We start from the raw sequence: 20874 nt of genomic DNA, 5'->3' as shown, positions 1-20874 counted from the left end.
CTGCCAAGTACCATACTTTCACTGTATAGTTTTTGCCCACCTTCACTTTTCATAGCGATTCTTCTCAATGGCCCCATTTGGGATGATGGATCATTAAAACCTCCAACTGAGCTCCACTCCTCAAAGAAGAGCAGCTGGTCCGTGCTCCTCCCTGACACTTTCCAAGAAAAATTTCCTTCCACCCCTTCCCTTTGAGCCTAGAACTTGTAACAAGCGCAGAAAGTCAGGTTGATTGTAGAGGTTTCACCCATGGAAACATACACATCTTCCTCCCCCCTCCTCTGAACAAATTCCCCAGCACCCCCATAGTTCAGTTAGTGATACCACCACATGGACAAACAAGCCATCAATACTGCAGGTGAGAAAGTACACTTACAGGGAACAGTGGCATTCTTCATTTTTTCATTTTCAGACTCAAATGCAAGCACCTTATAGGCAAAGTACTAAGTAAAAAGCTCCTAAGTACTTTGTGTGGAATTTTAGTAACTGTCCCACTACAAAAAGGAACTCTACAGAAAGTCTGCTATAATAAAGAGAAGTTACACCTTGAAAAAGTACACTATTAACACTATCAAGAACATAATCTAACAGCTAGGATACCAGTCAAGTTAAGTAGCTCATGGTTAGCAAAGATATTATAATTCTTACTAAGAAATAAAAGAATACAGCCCTTACAGATGAGCAAGACAACGTAATGAAAGACAGACTACAAAGGAAGTTGGCAAGTCATTTTCTTTAATATTTTAGGTTAGAGTAAAAAAAAGCAAAACAAATTTTTTTACAATAAATTCACATTTCTCTTCTTCCCAGTGTTCTTTTTTTTTCCCCCCTCCTTCAAAGGTCCAGAGCCCACTTGCTGTTAGAAACCTGATTTTCAAATTCTACAAATTTGAGTACATCAGAACGGATCTCTCTTGGATTTTTAAGATCTGTATCTCACAGTAGAAGAACAAGTGGTTCTAGGGAGACCCTTGGAAATATTTTGAAATTCAAAAGATCAGGAAGCCTGACAATAGAACATAATCAATTTTAGCAATTCTGAATCCTATGGCAGTCATCAATGTATTTATCTGAAATAGCATCAGTCATGATAAAGGAGATAATTTTTTAAGTTTACATATTTTGCTCAATTTTGTACTCTGAAAAGCCAATAGAAGTTGGTCTGGCCAAGTATGCCTTAACTGCTAACATACCTCTCTGACCAAATGCACAGGATAATTCCTTCTCCCAGAAGTACTTTTTCAGCATTTCTCATCTTTACATTTTTATCTTGAGATGACAGTGAGAAGAAAATCTTGATAACTGAAGTAATTGTTGGAAAAAAAACTCCAAGCAATCTGCTCTTTAATCTATAAAATTCCATGTTCCTCGACTCTCACCCATGGTACGCAAGGTAAGAGCACTGCTCGTTTCTGGTTCTCTTTTGAACAGTTTTAATCAGTTTCAAGACTTTGAAGTTCCTCATCACCTTTAAGCATGAACAGCATGTTTTAAAAATATGGTTCACTCCCATCCATATACAGATTCTTGTGAAGACATCTGCAGACCCAGGTGAAGATGGCTCATATTTTCAGGAAGAAGCCCTGGTAGATAATGGAAGAAATAGAAAATACTCTGTAACCTAATACCAGGGCACCAAATTCAGAAGCACTTCTGGTTGCAGGTTAGAGAAGACTGAATACTTAAATAGATGTTTAAGAGATAAGATGGTTTTGGAGAAAGTACAGTCTAGGAAACTGTCAAGACATTTGAACTCATTTACAACATCAAGCCTCTTATGAAAAGTTGTAACATAGCTGGCAAGCAGTATTCCCACATATACTGTACAGTTAATCTTCAGCAAAGACAGACTGATAGAATTCTATACAGTACTTGTAAGGAAGGTACAGTACAGAGCTGTCTCTCATATTTCTGGTAGCCTTACTTGTCACTGTGATGAAGTAGACGACTCTGGAGCAGTACCTCCCAGGACAATACTGTTTTTGTCTGTAAGGGTTTTGAGCACAGTGGTGGCTGGTGACTGCAGAACTTTGCGTGAAAGCCTCATTCTACCATCAGTTGGATCACGTCCAAAGTATTTAACCTGTTAAGAAAACTTGTCATTTTAAGGTCACCACAATGCTTCGGACATCATAAAGTTAGATTAAATAACAACACGAGAGTGACCAACTTAGAGAGCTAGAACTGGCATTTTCCTTATTTTTTTTTTTTAAATGAAGAAAATCACACACAACAGACACTCTTCAAGTCTATACTGTTCAGTCAAATTAATGTGCTGCTGGGGATAGCAAGAATATGACAGTAAAAATTCTGATTTTTTTTTTTTTTTTTGAAATTATCAGGCATTTAAGCAGCACAGCAAAATAATCCGACAGTATTTCCTTCACAAACACAAAATAGAGAAATTACACAAAAACACAAATACTAATACATGAATTGTAGTTTGTTGTTGATTTAAAGTCCATAAAATTACCTGGATTTCTTGTCCAACTTCTAATCCCAGGGCACTAGGATGTTTGATCTAGAACACAGTATTTTTCAGGAAAAAAAAAAAAACAAAAATACTTTAATCTTACAAATTATTATTATTATTTTTTTTTGCTTTAAAAATACCTTCCTTAGGGATTCAGCACAGCAAAAATCCTCATAACTACAGTAGATTTTTTTCTGTAAAAATATACCAAAGGAACAATGTATGGTTTTGTATTGCATTATGGTAAAAACTGAACATAAATGCCAAGTAACAGTAGCTGGAAAAGAAATATTCTGTTATTGATACAAATTATCATTTCAGCAACAGCAAGGCAGGAATTCAGACCTGCCCTGTCTCACCTGTTGAGAATTAAGAATAATTATATGCTCACTACAAAGCTGATGATGTTTTAAAGTACACTGACAGTGAACTGCAAACCACCATGAGGTGCCTGAAACAGCTACTGTCTCTTGGAAGAGGCAAGCAGCTTATAGAAAGACAAGGAAGAAATCACAGGTGCATTTTCCTCACAAACAAGGCAGAAGGAAAGCTTCTTAGCAATGTACCTTGCAAAGGACAGCTGGCTAATGTATAGAATGCATGAGAGCAAGAAACAAAAGAATATTAGAAGATCTATTTGTTGTTTGCTGCCAAGCCAGAGACTGCAGGAATTTAATTAATGGATCATTTATATAGATTAGATATAAAGTACACTATCAAAAACGTAGCTGACAGTTACGTTTAAATAACTACTACATCTTCCTCCATCTGCTAAAACCACACTTTTACTTCCTTAAGCCACTCCCTGCTCTTCTGTCAGCAATACATGCAGGTATTTTTCCAGTGCTGACCAAACCCTTTCTTCTATGCTTTCCCCTGTCACTAACATGAATTTCTGCTACCAGTTTACACCAACATAGTTTTCAGGAGGGAAAAAAAAAAAGAAAAACGTATTGTTCTTGTTTTGCTCATGTTACATATCAGGCAACTTCACATGGACCTAAGTGGCTCAATACAAGTTAGTGAGCAATGGCTGTGTTATATAGGAAAGGGTATTAGACCTAAAGATGATGATGTGCTTAATGGCATCAAGAGCAGGACCATAGCACTCAAAAGTTAGATTGCTTGCAGCTCTAGTACAGGACAAAGGTTAAACAGGAAGTTGCTGCTAGACTAAGACTCCAAAACTCCACCAGGTGTGGAGACTAGGTAATACACACTAGGTTTAATGAGAAATGATGTAAACTAGAAACTCTTGACTGTTAGTTTGTTCTCCGCTTGTTTAAGCATTTATTACCTTCCTCTGATCAAGCTGTGAATTATGGAGTAACACTGGTGTCATGTTTGGATACAATTTTACCATCACTCCAGAATCTCTGAAACAGAGAATAGCACTGTTATCTCAAAATACCGGGAGAGAAATTTGCAACTTATTTTGCAAACTGACTCCAAAACAAGATCTGGTAAACAAGATTTTACTTATCATAAAAAAAAAACAACCAATTTTATACCAACCATAACACATCTTTGCATTTCTCCTTAATTGAAAGTGGATGGAAGTTATTAAAACACATTGTTCTGCATTAAGTAGAACATCCATAAAGCACATGTAATTTCCATACAAGATTTGTTTGACCTCACAGAAAAGTAAAAATCAAGTTCCAACCACCTCTTTCATACAGAGGCAAAAAGATGACTTTAAGGTTTATAATTTAAAGAGACACTCTAAAAACTAAGTAGCAAAAATAAACAGCCTTATTGAGAAGAGAATGTTTTCAACAGAGCAAAATATCAGGAACAGTGCAAGTGCCAAAGTCACCAACGTGAGTTTGGCATCCTTTAGAAAAATCAATTTTACCTCATATATCAGAAATATACCTAAGGACATAAACTAAATTCAACTTCAGAGCATTCTTAGTACCTTATTTCAGTTATTGTGGCTGTATAAACTGCACCAAATTCCAAATTAACTTCTTGCTACAGGGAAAAAAAGGAAAAAAACAGTAAGACACATACTCACAAAATACAATCTGAAAAAAACAACAAAAGTTTGTCCTTACATCATCTTTGCAGAGTTCACCAATAAATTCTCTTGCTTCATGCATAGCACTAGGTGTGGGAGCAAACATAGAATATGTCTCTTCATCCAGCTGACTTAAAGTTACACCTTAGAAACAGAATTTATTAATGACGAGATGTCAGTGAACATCCCTAAAATTTCAGCAAGAAGAAAATTCACACTTAGTAAAGACTGGCAGAGCAAAATCATCTTGCATATTTTGACAGAGATCTGTTACAATCATTTCAAATATTCTTTGCAACAGACAGCTTTTCTACAGCAACCATGTTGCAAGTATGCTTGCCAAATACTTAGACAAACTTGTGTCCCACATGGAATCACTCACATTTGCAAAACTATTCTTTATTATAATAAGAGGAAAAAAAACCATTAAACGAAACCCTGTCAAGATAAGTGTAAGAAATTAAAAATTAATTTAATATCCATCTTAATAAAACCAAAGCTTTCACTAATAGCTGATAGAAATTAAAGTACATCAGAGTCAGAACACAGTAAGATTGCACAGTAAAATTCTTCACACCTCTAGACTAGTTTTTCCACCCAAAGGGAAATTTATTTTTTCCTCAATTTTTTTCCAGCTTGCCTCCCTAATAAGAACTAAAGAAGCCAGCTAGATTAAGCATTTCAAGTCCACAGCAGCTGAAGCAGAACATCTTCTAAATACGTTTAAAATATCTTAAAGATTTCTAGAAGTACCTTTCCAGAAATAGAGATTTACTACATGAAAGAAGAAAAGAATGTGCTTACAGGAAAGTACTCAGAAAAAGACTGATGTGTCTATAAGTATCACAGCAGAGATACACCATCATGGCCGAACGTTGGTTACAGTTATCTTGTTAGCTAAGTGACATCAGTGAAACTAGGTTTAGTCCAATCATATGGACAAAAGTTGTGAGTTTTTTGTGTGTGAACAAACACAAAAACCTCCACAAAGCACAATAGCTCTATCCTTCTTACACTCACAGTAGCACTTTCTGAAGTTGTTTTTAAGCATCCATGAATGTAATGATTCATTTGTTCCAGGAAATGCAACAAGCTCAGAAAAAAACTCACACCACTGGTAATGAGTTTGAGCCCTGGTTCAGATTACTCCTGTAATCCTTGCTCTGTGATGCTGCACTGTATTTCTAATCCCAGCATGTTAACAATATATAAAAACTCTTCACAGCATGCTAGCAAAACAATGCATGAACACTGTAGGAAGGACTCAAAATGGTCTAATATAACTGGTCTATTATTAAATGTGGAGGTTGGTGGCCCTGCATGTGGCAGGGGGGAGGTTGGAGATTCATGATCCTTGAGGTCCCTTCCAACCCTGGCCATTCTGTGATTCTGTGAATACCCCTTCTTAATCACAAAGTTTTAGTCTGTAGACAAAGTAGCTGCATATATTTTATCTATCCTGAAACATGTTTGTAACACAGACTTGCCTGACTTCACTGCTCATTCAACATTATCTAGAAAATGGTCCTTAGGAAGATCTTAACTACCTCTCATGTAAGCCCCGAGAAATAGTGCCATATGTGCATCATAATTCTGGAAATTCCTACTGCAAGATGAACTGCAAACAACTCTAAGGAGAATCTACACATTTGAGCTCACTGAAGTGAATCTTAACAACTCAAAACACAGGCATGTCTAGCAAAGATAGAGGAAATGCTTGATTTGTACTGGAACAGCAGAATGTACAAGTCTGAAAACATAAACCATTACATAGTCTGCATCACAAAGTACACTTTTTGCTCAACAGTACTTCTTGTGTATTTCCTAAAGTGTTCTTACTGGAGCACAAAAGTCACTTACACTAATCAGTTTGGCTTCCCCACTTCTAAGTTTTGAAAGGACAAGGAAAGCATTAATGCTTAACAGTAGCTGTGATAACACTATTTGTGCTACCAACATCCATTAATTAGAACTCTACACTAATAGCCTTTGTATAGTGAAAAGACACTAAGAACACATTAGGATAAATTATCACATTAAACAAGGATGTCTTACCAGTCTTAGCTTGCAGCTTCTTCAAATTATAGGCCCCAGGACCAAGGAATCTTAGCCTTTTTGATAATGGAACATGGATAGTTTCTGAAAGAGCACGTAAAGATACTCTGAAATGCTAAATATGATAATCCTGAACACCAGCACACAAAAATCAACTCTAATTCATTTACGTTTAATTTTTAGCAGCTATTTGTATTATATGCTGATCAGTGATTAACTTACATTCGAGAATTAAAATAAATGAAAATATAGAATGTAAGCACTTAGAGCATAAATTGCAACAAGCTGCTCCAGTATTGACATTTATATCTATACTGATTTTGTGAGTTTCACAGTTTCAGCTCAATTCTGCTTTCTGGTGTTGAGTAAAATGGTACAATACTGTCCTCAGGGCAATAAAAAGCAAAAATTCACCTCAAAGCACAAATCAGGAAGTACCCCCAGTGGAGCACAGACAGAAAAATGAGACATTTGTTGATAAAAGCTGTTTTCCTTAACAGCTTCTTAAAAACTATTAAAAGGCATCAATTCATATCAACGTACAACTAATATTACCTACAACTGGTCCACTTTCTTTTCTGTTAGGTCTGGGTTTTGCCAGTGTTTCATTCATAATTTGTAAAATCTCCCTCTTTGCAGCTGCAGGGGTTGGGAAAAAAGGAAGGAGCAGTTTTACATAAGATTGTAACAAAACCAAAAAAGAGCAAGTTAAAAGCAGATAAGCATCCATTTATAAAATCTACCTTCTGCCTAATTTAAAGTATCATAGTAACTTAACACAACTTGGGTAAACCCCCTCCATCTCACCAACATATGGTTTGAGTACATGACAATTTTTTTTCAACTGACATGGCTTAGTAGAACTGCATTTTTTTGCATTAGGCAACTCCAAAATATTGGAAGCAAGTACTTCATAATGCATACCACCACCTTGATGCTGTTCTTCTACAAATGATTTTTCTCCCCATTCTGCTGCTACAAATTTTAATGCTTTTTTTTTTTTTTTTCCAAAATGTAAACACTGCTCCTACAGTGGTGACACCAATTGCATTTTTTTCTTCCTTAAGAGAAAAGTAACTTCTAGAAGTAGCACATATTTTCATTGATACTATGTACAATGATATGAAATACTGGGCAGGGTCAAGCTCCGCAGAGGCTGAATTCTCCTCTAACAAAAACATGTAACTATAATACACTGGGGGTAGGAGGGTGTGATATCTTCCTCATTTTCCTCAGTCCCAAGTAAAAATAAAGTGCAGCTTATAATTTAATACAATTTATAATAAAATGGATTCAAATTTATGCATATACCTGTAGCTTGTTGAATAGCTTCCATGATAATTTTTATTGGTATTCCTGGTAGTTTTAGATCAACCTAAAGTGAAAACAGTTAAGAGACATCAATATGAAGGGAAAGCTTTTCTTAGAGAGAATCTTCTTGAAGATTAATTATAGCAGTATTTTCCGTTAGCATACCTGCAATGCAGTTACTCCTTTACTAGTACCTGCCATCTTGAAGTCCATATCACCATAATAATCTTCAATTCCCTGTCAGTATAAGCAGAAAAAGCCAAATTGGCAGAAATACATCCCAGTGCCAAAACTCATTATAACAAAAGCACACTCTAGGTGTCAATAAGCCACAAAGTGGACTTGAAGCCACTTGCAGAGTTGTTATCACTTTTCAGATTTTTTTCTTCCCCCTCCCCCCCCTCGTACCCCATCTAATTTCACTGTTCCTAATGAATACAGTTTCTTTCTCTCCTTATAAATTACGAACCTTTGTGGACTCATTTTCTGAACTAATCTACAGTTGACTTGGTACTACCAATGACTGCTAATGGAAGAAGGATGATAACGTGCATTTTTTCTCCCCAACAACCTTGCCAACAGCTTATTTTCCTCCTAGCATATTGTGCTTCTCAGTACACAAAAACATCCAACAGTTACGAATTGCTTTCTTCCAAAATTCAATGAAAACAGAAAACTTCTAAGAGCTTAAAAGAAATAACATAGCAGCACCTAGAATTACATGAATAAAACATTACAGAAGAAAGCTGGAAGCATCAACAGAAACAACTGTGCCAGCAACACTCACCAGGATGTCTGTCAGCAAACGGTAATCCTCAAGATCTCTTCCTTCCAGATTGTATTTGGTAACAAGACCTACTGCTACCCCTGCCACTGCACTTGATACAGGAACTCCTAATAATGGTAATTAATAATACATTTTTATAAGCTTGGATCATCTCAAAATCCTTTAATGCAATATAAATCTTTTAATTGCAATATGCAGTTTATTTTCGTAAGTACCACATTTTGTACCTGCATCCATTAATGCCAGACTTCCACCACATGCAGAAGCCATTGATGAGGACCCTAAGGAGTTAGAATACAGGGGAAAAATAGCATTAAACATTGGTCAAAAGCACCTGAAATAAAATCTGTCATTTATCTTCTTCAATGACTGTCTGGAAATTGACTCTCTGCCAGCCAGAAGATACGGTACAGCAACACTCATTCCATAATAAGTAACACCACTTAGCCAGAAAGTTTCTACAGAAGCAGCACTTCATGAAGAAATGGGTAAGATTTTGACTATTTCATGATACTGGTACCAAAAAGAGACCAACAAACATCATAATTGATATTAAATATACTAGATAAGTAAGCTAGGGGCTAGTCAACTGCAGATAGAACTTATTCCCTTTCTCTCCTAATTCTTCCTTCTAGGCACCAGATCTCACAACACTAAGAAATTGCTGGAGACCTCAAAGAACTCCTGGCCACAGAAGGGAATCTGCAGAAAGGTGAAATCAATAGCTTTCTCCCAAATGGGGAAATGAGAACAAACAGACAGAAGTTATCTGTAAGTCAGCTGCAGTTATACACTGAATAACTGGTTTCAGTACAAGCCTTTTTATTAAAAATCAAATTTAAACTTACATCTCATAGTGATACTGTGCTGTGGGTTTATTACTCATGACCATATGTATTCTTCCCACTTTAAAGTACTTCAGATAATAGAGATACCAAATTTTAGAACTTAATTAAATTTGTGGCCTACAAAAACGTCTACATCTAAATGCTTCTTTAAGAGCCAATCTTTATCTCTCACTTCTCAAAGATTAAGAAAATCACAGTACCATTTGACTCTAAGACTTCAGAGGTAACTCGTATTGTGAATGGGAAATCCTGGGGAATAACTGGTTTCAGTGCTCTCTCTGCCAGTGCACCTGGTAAAAAAAAAAGATACAAAAATTGAGCCATAAATAAAACCAACCAGACAAAAATATTAAAGCTTAGAGCATGAGACAACTTCTATAGCCTTATCTTACCATGTCCAAGTTCTCTTCTATTCACACCAGTAACTTTGCCAATCTCATTAGTTGCATAAGGAGGAAACTGTAGAGAAGAAAAAATTCCAAAATACACATACAGAAAACTACTATTTTTTTCCACTTCAAAAAACACACTTGGAAGTTTTGGCACATCTCAAGGTGAAAACAAAGCAGAAACAAATGAAACAAAAATCTAACCACCAAACAGCATCAGTCACTTAGTCTGCAAACTGAGATTATCTGACATAGTGCTTTTTTTATACCTGCTTTATTCCACAGAAGAAGAGAAATAAAACAGTTGCAAGATAGCAAAGGAGTAAGGCAACAAGCTTACTCTAAAGAAGCTTGTCAAACAACACGTTAGAAATCTTGTTTCTAATCTAATCTTGTCTTCCAGAAATGCAACACTCTCTTGCCCATACAAAATACCGTGGTTAAGTTTCAAAGGCTGTAAAAACACTATTTACTATTGCTACAGAATGGCAGCTGAAATGTATTTACAGTTAACTAGAAATAACTGAGTAGCTTCATCCTGTCTGCAGTAATAACTTGTCCCTAAGGAGCTGACAAGTGTTAAACTACTAGAAAGACTGCATAAAATGGCAACTTGCAAATTATCTATTTAACAGCACTTTTGTTCATAAACTGCAGGATAAATTCATATATATAAATTGTTATTTATAGGTTCTAATTCAGATCTAGAAATAATTTACATCCTTAGAAGGGACCAATTTCACCTTTAAAAGCAAGACCAGAAGCTCTTACACAAATCATGCACAGCTGTGACACAATAAAACACTCACCTCATAATGAAGCATGAAGTTCTTATCTTTTATTCCACTATTCATTAAAAAAGACACAACAAAACACAACAAGAACACATCAGAAGAATACATCTTACATCCTATATGTAATAAGTAAGATTATATTCATCTTTGCTTACAAATTGACCAAACCAGCACATCTACTGATTCACTATTTGTCTTTTTTTTCCTAAAGATTAGGGTTTTTTTTCCTAGTAATTCTATTAAAACTGTGGTCCACAAAGAAATGAGCATCATATGTCAGCTGTAGCCATTTAAACAGCCTTTCTAGTTTTGTGCTAATTTTGATCCATCAAATGATAGACAAACTTCAAGAACCAGGATTTTACTGCACAAACTTCAATAAGGACTAAGAAATACAAGCACTCAGTAGGAAAAAATCGAAGTCTATAAGATTACTCAATTAACTTGAAAGATGTCTATGGTCAAAAATTTTATTGTATTATCCCAAGAATTGATACTTAACAACAAATAAAAATGCTAGTCCACAAAACCCAGCTGTTTCAGGTCAAGACTTGTTTCATTGAGCTTCATCATACAGGCAATCTCTCTCTCTCATTTATGAAACAGTCTACTGGCTACTAGTTAAAGAATACTTAGCAGAAACTGAATTCCCAGAACAGTAAAACTAAAAAACATGGGCAAGCACCTCCATGTCAAAATAAAAAAGTAAATGAATAAATAAACAGAAGGAAAACAAACCTGACACTACTACGTGAAAGCTCCCACACTGATGGGATGAGATCACTGAACTGCAGCTTTAAAAGGAAGGATTTTCCTCTTCCCAACAAGTTAGCTCTCAGCAATAGAAAGTTAATGGCACGAGGGCTTGTTTGCTACACCGCAAGTTCAATTTTCCTTACTCCACTAAAAAAAGACCACAAACATTTTTACCCTCTGAACATTTCTATTTTTGAGACAAAATATTTTAAAAGGCTTATTTAGCAGGGAAAAAGAAAAAAAAAAAATCAGCTGCTTTTTGCGTGGGAAACACTTGAACCAGGATTGACAAACACAGCAGTGCTTCATGGACTACATGTATCAGACATCGAAGAAACACTTCAAAACCTATGAGAAAACAATGAAATGACTGGAAAACCTACCAAGTTCAAGTATGATGGAACAAAGAGAATAAGGTTTGATATATATGTTTTTTTTTTTTTTTTCCAAATAGACCTGATGCAGTTTTACAAATGCAAAATTCATTTGCTATTTTCTTTCTCTCAAAACCAGACTGGACACAACTTGCAGTACCCTTGAAATTCAAATGTGTGTCCGTGGAATTAATATATTTTTATCAGACAGGTACTTTTAAGAACGTGTTTAGGTTCTCAGTGATGACAAAAAACATCCAATGATGCACATACCTCACAGCTGTTGAGATAAGATCTGACTTTACACTGGATTCTATGGAGTCAAATGTAACAGTGCAGAGAACCTGGAATAAGAAAACAAGGTAAAGAGTTTTTTCATACTAGTAGAAAAAAAAATAAAAAAAGAATGATTACAGCAACAGATATCATGGCATCACCTACCACTTTTTCTTCACATCTCAAACATTCACGACTTGTAAAGACTGTATGATCTTACAAGTGATCACATCTAAAAATACCATTTTAATATTTCCTAGTTTGTCAGAAGCCAACAGTACGTTCTGTAAAACTGAAGGAGCTCATTTAAGAATCAAAGGTTAAAATTGTGCAGACAATGGTGAACCAAATAGCAATGCAGACTTCCAGAACGCGTTATTTTTAGGAGGATATCCAGGATCCTACAATAAGGAGCAAATCAGTCTTTGTAGCTACCCACACACCCAACAGTGAGACACAACAATCTTTAAAGAAAAACAAATGTTTAATAATTGGTTGGACTGAATCTTCCTGTAGGTCTTTTCCAACCTTGGCGTGTTTCTGTAAATAAATAACAGACCTGATCATAGAATCACCAAGGTTGGAAAAGACCTACAAGATCATCCATTCCAACTTGCCCACCTACCACCAAGATAACCACACTAGACCATGCTCCTTGACACCACATCTACACATTTCTTGAACATGTTCAGGGACAAGAACTCAACCACCTCCCTGGGCAGCCTGTGTCAATGCCTCACTGCTTTTTCAGAGGAGAAATTTTTCCTAGTATCCAAACTGAATGGTCTTGGCCTTCTTGGCCACCTTGGCACACTGCTGGCTCATGTTTAGCTCAGTATCAGCCAACATCCCCAGCGGTCCATTTCTTCCACAATCTCCCAGCCACTCTTGTAGTGTTGTCTGGGGCTGTTGTGGACAAAGTGCAGCACCCAGCACTCAGTCCTGCTAAATTCCACCCCACTGCCTCAGCCCAGCAATCCAGCCTGTCCAGATTGCTCTGTAGGGCCTTCCTACCCCCACGCAGATGGACACTTCTTCCCAGTTTGGTATCATCTGCCAACTTACTGAAGGTGCACTCAATCTCTTCATCCAGGTCATCAGTAAAGATATACAACAGGACAGGCCCCAATATTGACCCACGGGGAACATCAACTTGTGATTAGACACCAGTTGGATTTAACTCCATTCTCTATCTATCTATGGGCTTGGCCATCCAGCCAGTTCTTTACACAGTTAAGAGTGCACCCGTCCAAGCCACAGGCTGCCAGCTTCTCCAGGAGAATACTGTGGCCAGCACCGAAAGCTTTGCTGAAGTCTAGGCAGACTACATCAACAGCCTTTTCCTCAACCACCAGGCAGGTCACTCAATCATAGAAGGAGATCAGGTTGGTCAAGCAGGATCTGCTATTCATGAACCCACACTGGCTGGGCCTGATCTCCCAGTTATCCCACAAATATTGTGTTATCTCACTCCAGACAATCTATTCCATAACCTTTCTAGGCACTGAGGTCAGACTGACAGGTCTGTAGTTCCCCAGATCCTCCTTATGACCCTTTGTGTAGATCCTGAGTATAATCTTAAAATCTACCTATCTCACGCTTTTGGAAAAACAAACACCTCATATCATCATATTAATGCAACTTTTTGTACCATTTCCCCTTTAGTCCAGTTATATTAAAAAAATATATGAAGTTTCATTTAGAGGATCTCATTATAGACACAACATTGCCCTCCATATCAAAAACCCCAATTAAGCAAATGCTAGAAAAGTTAAAGTCACCCAAATGCTTTCCTGAATATGAACAACACTATATTTCACACAAAAACCTTTTGTTTCAACATTTTTTAACATAAAAAAAAATACTACCTGCGTTTGACCTCTCTGAAATAAGGCTGATCCATGAAGCATTTTAAACATGTTCACTTCACACTTAATATCTCTGAGGGAAGTCAAATCTCTCCCATCACACCTGAAGTGAAAAGCAGAAATTATGAGATCAATGAAATATAGTCTTAAATAAAAAAAAAATAAATTCAGAAATTACTATTCAGCATGGAGTTTGAAAAACTTACCTTCTGTATTCATTCAGAATAAGATTTCTAAAGATATCCTTTGAGACTGTATTGAAAGATTCCATGATTTCATATGGCTCAGCCTCTGGAAATTTTTCTAGGCATAAAAGAAATAAGTAGTTAAAAAAAAAAAAGCAATTGCAACTGAATTACAGACAACTACTAAGATAACCCTGCAAAAACAAACAAACAAACAAAAAACAACCCACCCAAACCCTATATTATACTATATTTAAGCAGTGTCATTTAAGATTTTCTAAATACCAGGAAAGCAGAAAATAATACCTTTCAGCTGCTCTTCTGTTTCAAGTCTTATTTTGTTAATTGCTTCATCCCTAGAAATCTAGAACACAGGATTTGCAATTAGTTAACTCTACACAGCAGAACAGAGGAGATCTAGGCTGTTGTTGGGTTTGTTTTGAAGTTCTGTAAAACTCAAAGTAAAAGTAACAGAACCTACATGTAATTTCAGAGAGATTGACAAGTATTGCTACAAATTAGTTCTGATGGATAAGAACTTACAAGACAATTTATTTTTACTATTCCACATATATTCAAAAGGAGAACAAAAACTAAATCTTACTAGTTTTATTATATTAAAAATAGATCATGTTGGAATTGTACTTACTTTATCATGGCTGAAATCTGTGAACACTGCATAGATCTTGTTAAAAGCAAGTCTGCAGGAAGAAAAGAATTTATGAAAACATGGTTTAAAGTACAACCACGTGTTTTTATATTTATTTTTTAATTTTTGGAGATAGAACATTTTAATGAAAAGCATGAAAGCATCAGACTTCCATTTCCAAACATTACTAGCCCCAGATGTCCATCTTATGTGCTCTTGTTCCTATCTCCTCCACAATAAAGCTCACAACAGCCACACAATATGGGTTTTTTCTGTCACCACTTCACAAGAATGGCATATAACTTTCACTGAGTTTTCATGCCACCTTTTTTTTTTTTCTGCTCTGCTCACTAAGCATGAAAGCAGAGCTGAAGACAGGGTCCCTAAGTTTCAATGGAAAATGCTGCAAGAAATTCTAAAAGTTTAAAAGATGATTTTGCTGAACAATACTCCATGATTTTGATCACAGATGATTAAATAATCTTTAAATATGTATTTTTGAGCCAGTTAATAGACATTAGACCAAAACTATTTGTTCCCAACTTACTTCTTTGCACATTCCACAATCTCTTCAGGAGCAACAAATAATTTCTGAACAGTTCTCTTGACAACACCACGTTCTTTCACTAGCTGTTGAATTCCTTGTATTATGTGCTGGGTTTGCTTCACCCCTACTTTGATAGCATGACAGAAATCTTGTTGCAGTATATTCTCAGCAGTTGCTTCCAACATAACTGTCAATGGAAAATTAAAAATTATTTAAAAAACCACAGGAATTCACTTAATAATCTATAATTCAACCAAAGAAATACACATTACCCATAAATGGTATAAATACAATGGAAATTATTTTCTTATCAATTTTGTCTAAAGATAGAACTTTCAAAGATCAGAAAAATATCTGTAATGAGGCATTTACTTGATTTTCAAACTGAACATTCAAGAGATAATAATTATTATCTACTTACCCACTTGGTTTTGTGGGGCTGCAGCAACAACTAAATTCAAAGTGCTAGAAGACATTTGTTTCCGAGTTGGATTGATTACAGTTTCTCCATCAACCACTCCTACCCTTACTGCACCTAGAAAAAAACTCCAGAAAATTATTATTAAAATAAAAAAAACATTCATTTAAGGGATCATTTTACTTTGAGAATTATACATTTGAGAACAATAATATTTCAAAATAAATAAAAATAAGTTTTGTCTAGAAAAAAATAATGATTTGAAGTACAATAATTTTATTCACCACGAAATGAATTTCACTACATTAAACAAAAGATAGCAACCTCTACATTCAAATTTTTGTTAGAAGAAGCCAACTGTTGCCTAATTCTTCCATTATGTTCAGGTCACTCATGATTTCAAAGTATGTACTTACCAACAGGACCATTCCATGGGATATCAGATAAAGCAAGAGCTGCAGAAGCTAGAATAAAAAGATAAAAGTTCCTATTAGCACAAAGAGGTTACATTAAAATCACACAAGCAATACGTTATTAACAGCACTCTTACCTCCATTAATTGCCAGAACATCAGGATCATTGACACCATCTACTGCTAAAAGATTACAAAGGATCTGGCATAAGATAAAAGACAATAAATAATTTTGATCTATACATCTGTATTAGCTATCATTACAAAGCTAAAGACAATAAAACAAAGCATTTCACAAGCTTATACAAGATTAGCTACAAAGGCAAGCCAGTTCAGGTGATTGAGCCAGGAGGTTAATGCTAAAGAACCAGAACTCTAATGCTAAAGCAATGTTACATAACATTTATTATCTTTTCTTTCCCTTGCTGTACTCAGTGTTTTTGAATTTGTCTCTGCAACTCTATAACAAAATTTGAGAACTAGCATAATAAAAAAGTTTTAAAAGACAAGAAAATGAGAAACTAAAAAACAGAATTACAGAATCAGTTTGTTTTTCAAAGCACAAAGAATAGGCTTATGCTAATAATAATGGCTTTTCTTAAAGTAGTTCCTATATCACAAGTAATATATATTTTCTTCCATTCTAAAGGCAGCTACAGTGAAGGACTGTGACCTACCTGCGTATCATAAAAGTAGCCTACTGGAAAGAGTGGTCTGATTGACCTATCTGCAAAAGAAACATGCAAATGTTCAGTTTTCAGTAGCCAGTATCCAGCTCATCTTCTAATAAACTCCACAAGAAGCTGACAAGATCATTTAAATGAACAACTCAAGCAAACAAAAAAGAAAGAGTGGAGAACCCAGGAAGAAATTTAGTATGATATATAATAAACGTTAAAATTCCATCAGCACTCAGAGAAAAATAAGACCTATGAGTGAGTATATTCATTGTCATGAAACACAGGATAAAAACACTTTAGGAAGTCTTCATGGTTTGTTATATGATTATAATCTTATTACCAAAAATGCTTCTAATGAAGAGAAATGAAAAAGATACAGTCCTCAAGGTAAAACAACAACAGCACGTGTGTTACTTCCAAGACGCCTAGATGCTCTTAATTTTCTCTGTAACCTTTAACAACCCAGGCCTTAGAGTTCTTCTCAACTCAAAAGTGCAGTGTTAAAACACTGATGCATTTGACATCAGTTTTATGTAAACGTTGAATTTCAAAGGCATTATTTTATCCATGAAGTAATCTTTATCCACGGTAGAAGTGACTTTTCAAGCAGAATCAAGAGGCACAGACTGAATGTGTACCATTCAGTAAGTTGGTGTCTAAGTTCTTTTGAGTTTACCTTGTTTGTTTTTTCAATCTTTCCAAATAGATGTGCAACTGGAGATGTGACCTCCCATTAGAATGAGAATTTAGGTGCTATAATCTCAGAGGTGCCAATATGGAAGTTCAAGATCCAGATATACACATTAAAAAAAGTATGTGCAAAAAAGCCCCAGCTGACATAATTTTTTAAAATTAGCCCTGTTAAACTTTATCATGAGCAATTTTGCTTTTTTTTTTTTATATTACTGCAGAAACAATCAGCTTTGCAAGACACAGTTATAACTTACTGCCTCTTTTCAAACATACACGGTGTGATATTTTAAAGTACTGCCAATAAAATAACTGCAGCCTACCTATTACTCTGCTTGTAAGAATTTCTTTATCAGTAGTACCAAGTTCTCTTCTTAGATAGTTTGTTGGAATCCTGCCTGCTGCTGCAGCTTTCTGACGATAGTCAACCTTTTAAAAAACAAAAGCAGGATTTTTAATGACAACGGGCCACTAATTTCAGAGCTACAGAATCACTCAAACTAGAAGGGATGCCTCAGAAGGTCTGTGGTCCAATACTGTGCTCAGCAAGGTCAGTGCTGAATCAACTGCACCCTGAGTGATGAGTGTTAATTCCAGATCATGGATACAAGTATCAAACAGGCAATGCCCCAAGATAGACCCCCTGAAAAATTTAATATTAATCAGCCACAAGTTAGAATATGAATCCTTAACCCTTAATAGTTCTTCAAGAGTCACAATCCAAACAGCCTCCCCACACATCTAACATATAACGAAGTCTACTGTTGCAGCAGACATCCAAATCCACATGGCTTTTGGTAGGCAGACTGCATCTATGGCTCATCCTTCATCCACAGATGTAATAATTTGATCATAGGCTTCTATTCTGAAACCCGACTTTGTACTCTGCTTTTTGCCTTCTTCACTCCCCTCAGTATCTTCAGCTTTCCGTTCAATGACTCATGCAGCTAAAGGCTGCTACTGACCGCCAGAAGACAAGTTCTGTCATTAGAACTTACCACTAAAGGCATGAACTGAGATGCAGAAGGTTTGGTTTTACTGACTGCTGTGACCATTACTGCCGTGTCACCTAGCTGGATCAAGGAAAAACATATTGAGATTATCCACCAGACAGCATTTAAAGCCCCAAACTTAATATTAAAGTTCTAGTTCAAAACATTCTACGTAGAAAAAGAAAACCTCACATCATTCCATGGCTGCAGCAGCAACCGTTCAGAAAGAAGGGCCTGCCCCCTCCCTTCCCGTAACAGACAGCCAAACACCATTAGTGCATACATTGCTCCTCCAGGCCCATCGCTCCTCTGCATGCCCTGATATCCCACTAAGATGTGAAGCTCCCCACGCCTGGGGCTGTTTTTACCTGAACGACTGCAGCTCCATCAGCAAACCTGGCAAGTTTTCCAGAAGACAGTTCCATCTTCCTGTTGGAAAGAAAGAACGCCGTACTGACAACAACCGCACATCCACTACGCGTTCACCTGCGGCATCCATTCGGAAGGACGTTCGTACTGATATCTGAGGTCTCGTGACGCACAGAAAGGCCCGAACGCCGCGCACCAACGCGCTTTTGCTTCCAGCCCAGAGACCCGGCCCCGCGCAGCCGCCGCCACACCGACCCCTCACCTGCCCCCGACGTCCACCGTCACGGCACAGCAGAGCCCGCGTTCCGCCGCCGCGCTGCGGGCGGACACCAGCCGCGTTCCGCCGCCGGGCAGCAGGAAGCGCCGCCATCGCGTCACGGCCCGACCGCTGACGGCTCCGACGGACAAACCGCCGAGCGCGGCGCGCCGACAACTCGTGGCGGCGGCCATCGCGCCGGGGCTGGGCGGGCACCTCGGCGGCAGCCGGCACCCCATTGGCTGCTGGAGGGGCCGGGGGCGGGCCGCCGCGCAGTAAGGTCGAAGCGGATTGGCTCTTGTCCCGGCGGTTTCGTTTCGATTCCGCGGTGTGAGCGCAGCGCCGCGCCTCCTGGCGGAGTCACGGCGGGTACGGCGGCCGGGAAGGGCCATGCGGGGAGGCGGGAGTGTTCGTGGCTTTATCCAGATCCTGAGCACACCGCTGCGGCTCTGTTTTAGTATTAAAGCATATCAGGTGACAGAGCAAGAGCGTTCGCCAGGCTTTCCTGCATTCAGATTTGCTCTTCTGTCGACTTCTTTGTCATTATTACTCATCAAAGTTGCTATTCTCATATTCGATGTTCAGAGCTCTGTCACGTTATAATAACATAAAGGACAGAAGCAACACAATCTTTTCTGTTGTTAAGCACAAGAGACAGTTACTCCAGGTGTTTAAAGCTTAAATTACAGGGAAGGCAAACACTTAAAGCAGAGAATTGCAAGTTACAAGTGGGAAGCAAAGAAGAGACATTGAGGTGGTGAACACGAAGTAATGTTTGTTGAGGTTTAACAGAACAGTGCTGGAGAGTTTAGAAAGAAGAATCATGAAGGCCCAGAGGAGGGATGTGTAAGGATTACATGGAAGCAATGTAGAAGTGAAGCTCTTCTAGCAAACATTATCCAAACACAAGCTGGATGAATTGGTGTGAAAAGTGGTTCTCTTCTCATGAACACCTCCCCTGCCAATAATGAACAGCATTAGCTCCAAATGTCTGCCACTTCATCATTTCTGTGTGAAAGAAATGGTGACAGTTTGTCCTCCTAACTTCAGTCATCAGTCACATAACGGAGTTGAAACTTGCATCTGTAAGAAAGACCTCAGAACAACGTGAGAATGCAACAGAGCTTTTAAACTAAGGAGCAGTCATGCAAAATTCATGCTTCAAGAAGAAAACAATAAATTTAATTTGACTTATAGTAGCATATATGCCTCCCAAGAACACAGATCGCTTCTAGCTTCTCCATTCACATCTTCTCATCTAGTTTGGGATCAGGACAGGAGATGTGGTTTTCTTCCAGATCTATGGTTACACACTGCAGATACCAGTAAACCAGAAGTAAGCCTATATCTTGCACTCTACCTTCAAAACTGCAGCTCCTGAACCACCCACCAACATCCTAGAAGTCAAAAAATACCGACAGGATATTTTTTCAGTCCTGTTTCACACGATTCCTCTTCTCATGCACTGCACATAGGAAACTACAGTATCAAGATCGCTTTATAAAATTAACATTTGCAGATTCTCTCATTCAGGTCTCACCTGGGAAAACCACTCTTTTCTGACTATATAACCCATTATTATCCTCCTAAAACAGCATAGCATGGCAAATTACCAGTCCGTATACCATGCTCTGAAGGCTAGCACACACAGACTCCTCCTCATCAAGAGGAAACAACAAGCTCAAGAGCCAAAGAACTGCTGCTGCCAATGCCCTACCCACA

General features: G+C 37.4%; 1 protein-coding gene across 2 annotated transcripts; it reads right to left on the bottom strand.

Annotated features, from left to right (window-relative positions):
* Nucleotides 1-714: 714 nt before the first annotated feature.
* PNPT1 (polyribonucleotide nucleotidyltransferase 1) lies at nucleotides 715-19387 on the bottom strand. Of its 2 annotated transcripts, XM_031597800.2 has the most exons (29): nucleotides 19159-19387; nucleotides 18896-18956; nucleotides 18534-18608; nucleotides 17859-17964; nucleotides 16843-16892; nucleotides 16304-16367; nucleotides 16170-16217; nucleotides 15757-15870; nucleotides 15336-15522; nucleotides 14789-14840; nucleotides 14446-14503; nucleotides 14161-14257; nucleotides 13955-14057; nucleotides 12084-12154; nucleotides 10696-10732; nucleotides 9890-9956; nucleotides 9698-9787; nucleotides 8877-8930; nucleotides 8650-8756; nucleotides 8028-8099; nucleotides 7863-7926; nucleotides 7107-7190; nucleotides 6552-6635; nucleotides 4534-4640; nucleotides 4395-4450; nucleotides 3771-3849; nucleotides 2474-2521; nucleotides 1925-2083; nucleotides 715-1583 (listed from the first exon to the last, which is right to left on the bottom strand). In XM_031597800.2, exons 1-28 carry the CDS (start codon nucleotides 19344-19346, stop codon nucleotides 1928-1930), a joined length of 2379 nt encoding a protein of 792 aa, XP_031453660.2. In that variant the 5' UTR covers nucleotides 19347-19387; the 3' UTR covers nucleotides 715-1583; nucleotides 1925-1927. The 2 variants fall into 2 exon arrangements, with proteins under 2 accessions (XP_031453660.2, XP_089990653.1); XM_090134527.1 differs by lacking the exon at nucleotides 18896-18956 and having other exon boundaries at nucleotides 19159-19364.
* Nucleotides 19388-20874: the final 1487 nt, after the last annotated feature.

This window comes from Phasianus colchicus, chromosome 2, assembly GCF_987193195.1.
Source record: "Phasianus colchicus chromosome 2, bPhaCol1.hap1.1, whole genome shotgun sequence".
Taxonomy (NCBI): Eukaryota; Metazoa; Chordata; class Aves; order Galliformes; family Phasianidae; genus Phasianus; species Phasianus colchicus.
The sequence above is the reverse complement of the archived record's forward strand: the minus strand, read 5'-3'. Positions and strand labels throughout refer to the sequence as shown.

Bases quoted from the DNA above. Each gene is read 5' to 3' on its own strand.
- PNPT1 (XM_031597800.2), bottom strand. From the start codon at position 19,346: ATGGCCGCCGCCACGAGTTGTCGGCGCGCCGCGCTCGGCGGTTTGTCC. The intron at 15,523-15,756 runs GTAAGTAGATAA...TTCCATTGACAG, and splicing joins AGCCCCACAAAACCAAGTGG to TTATGTTGGAAGCAACTGCT. The intron at 12,155-13,954 runs GTAGTATTTTTT...TTCTTATTCCAG, and splicing joins TTCAGAGAGGTCAAACGCAG to GTTCTCTGCACTGTTACATT.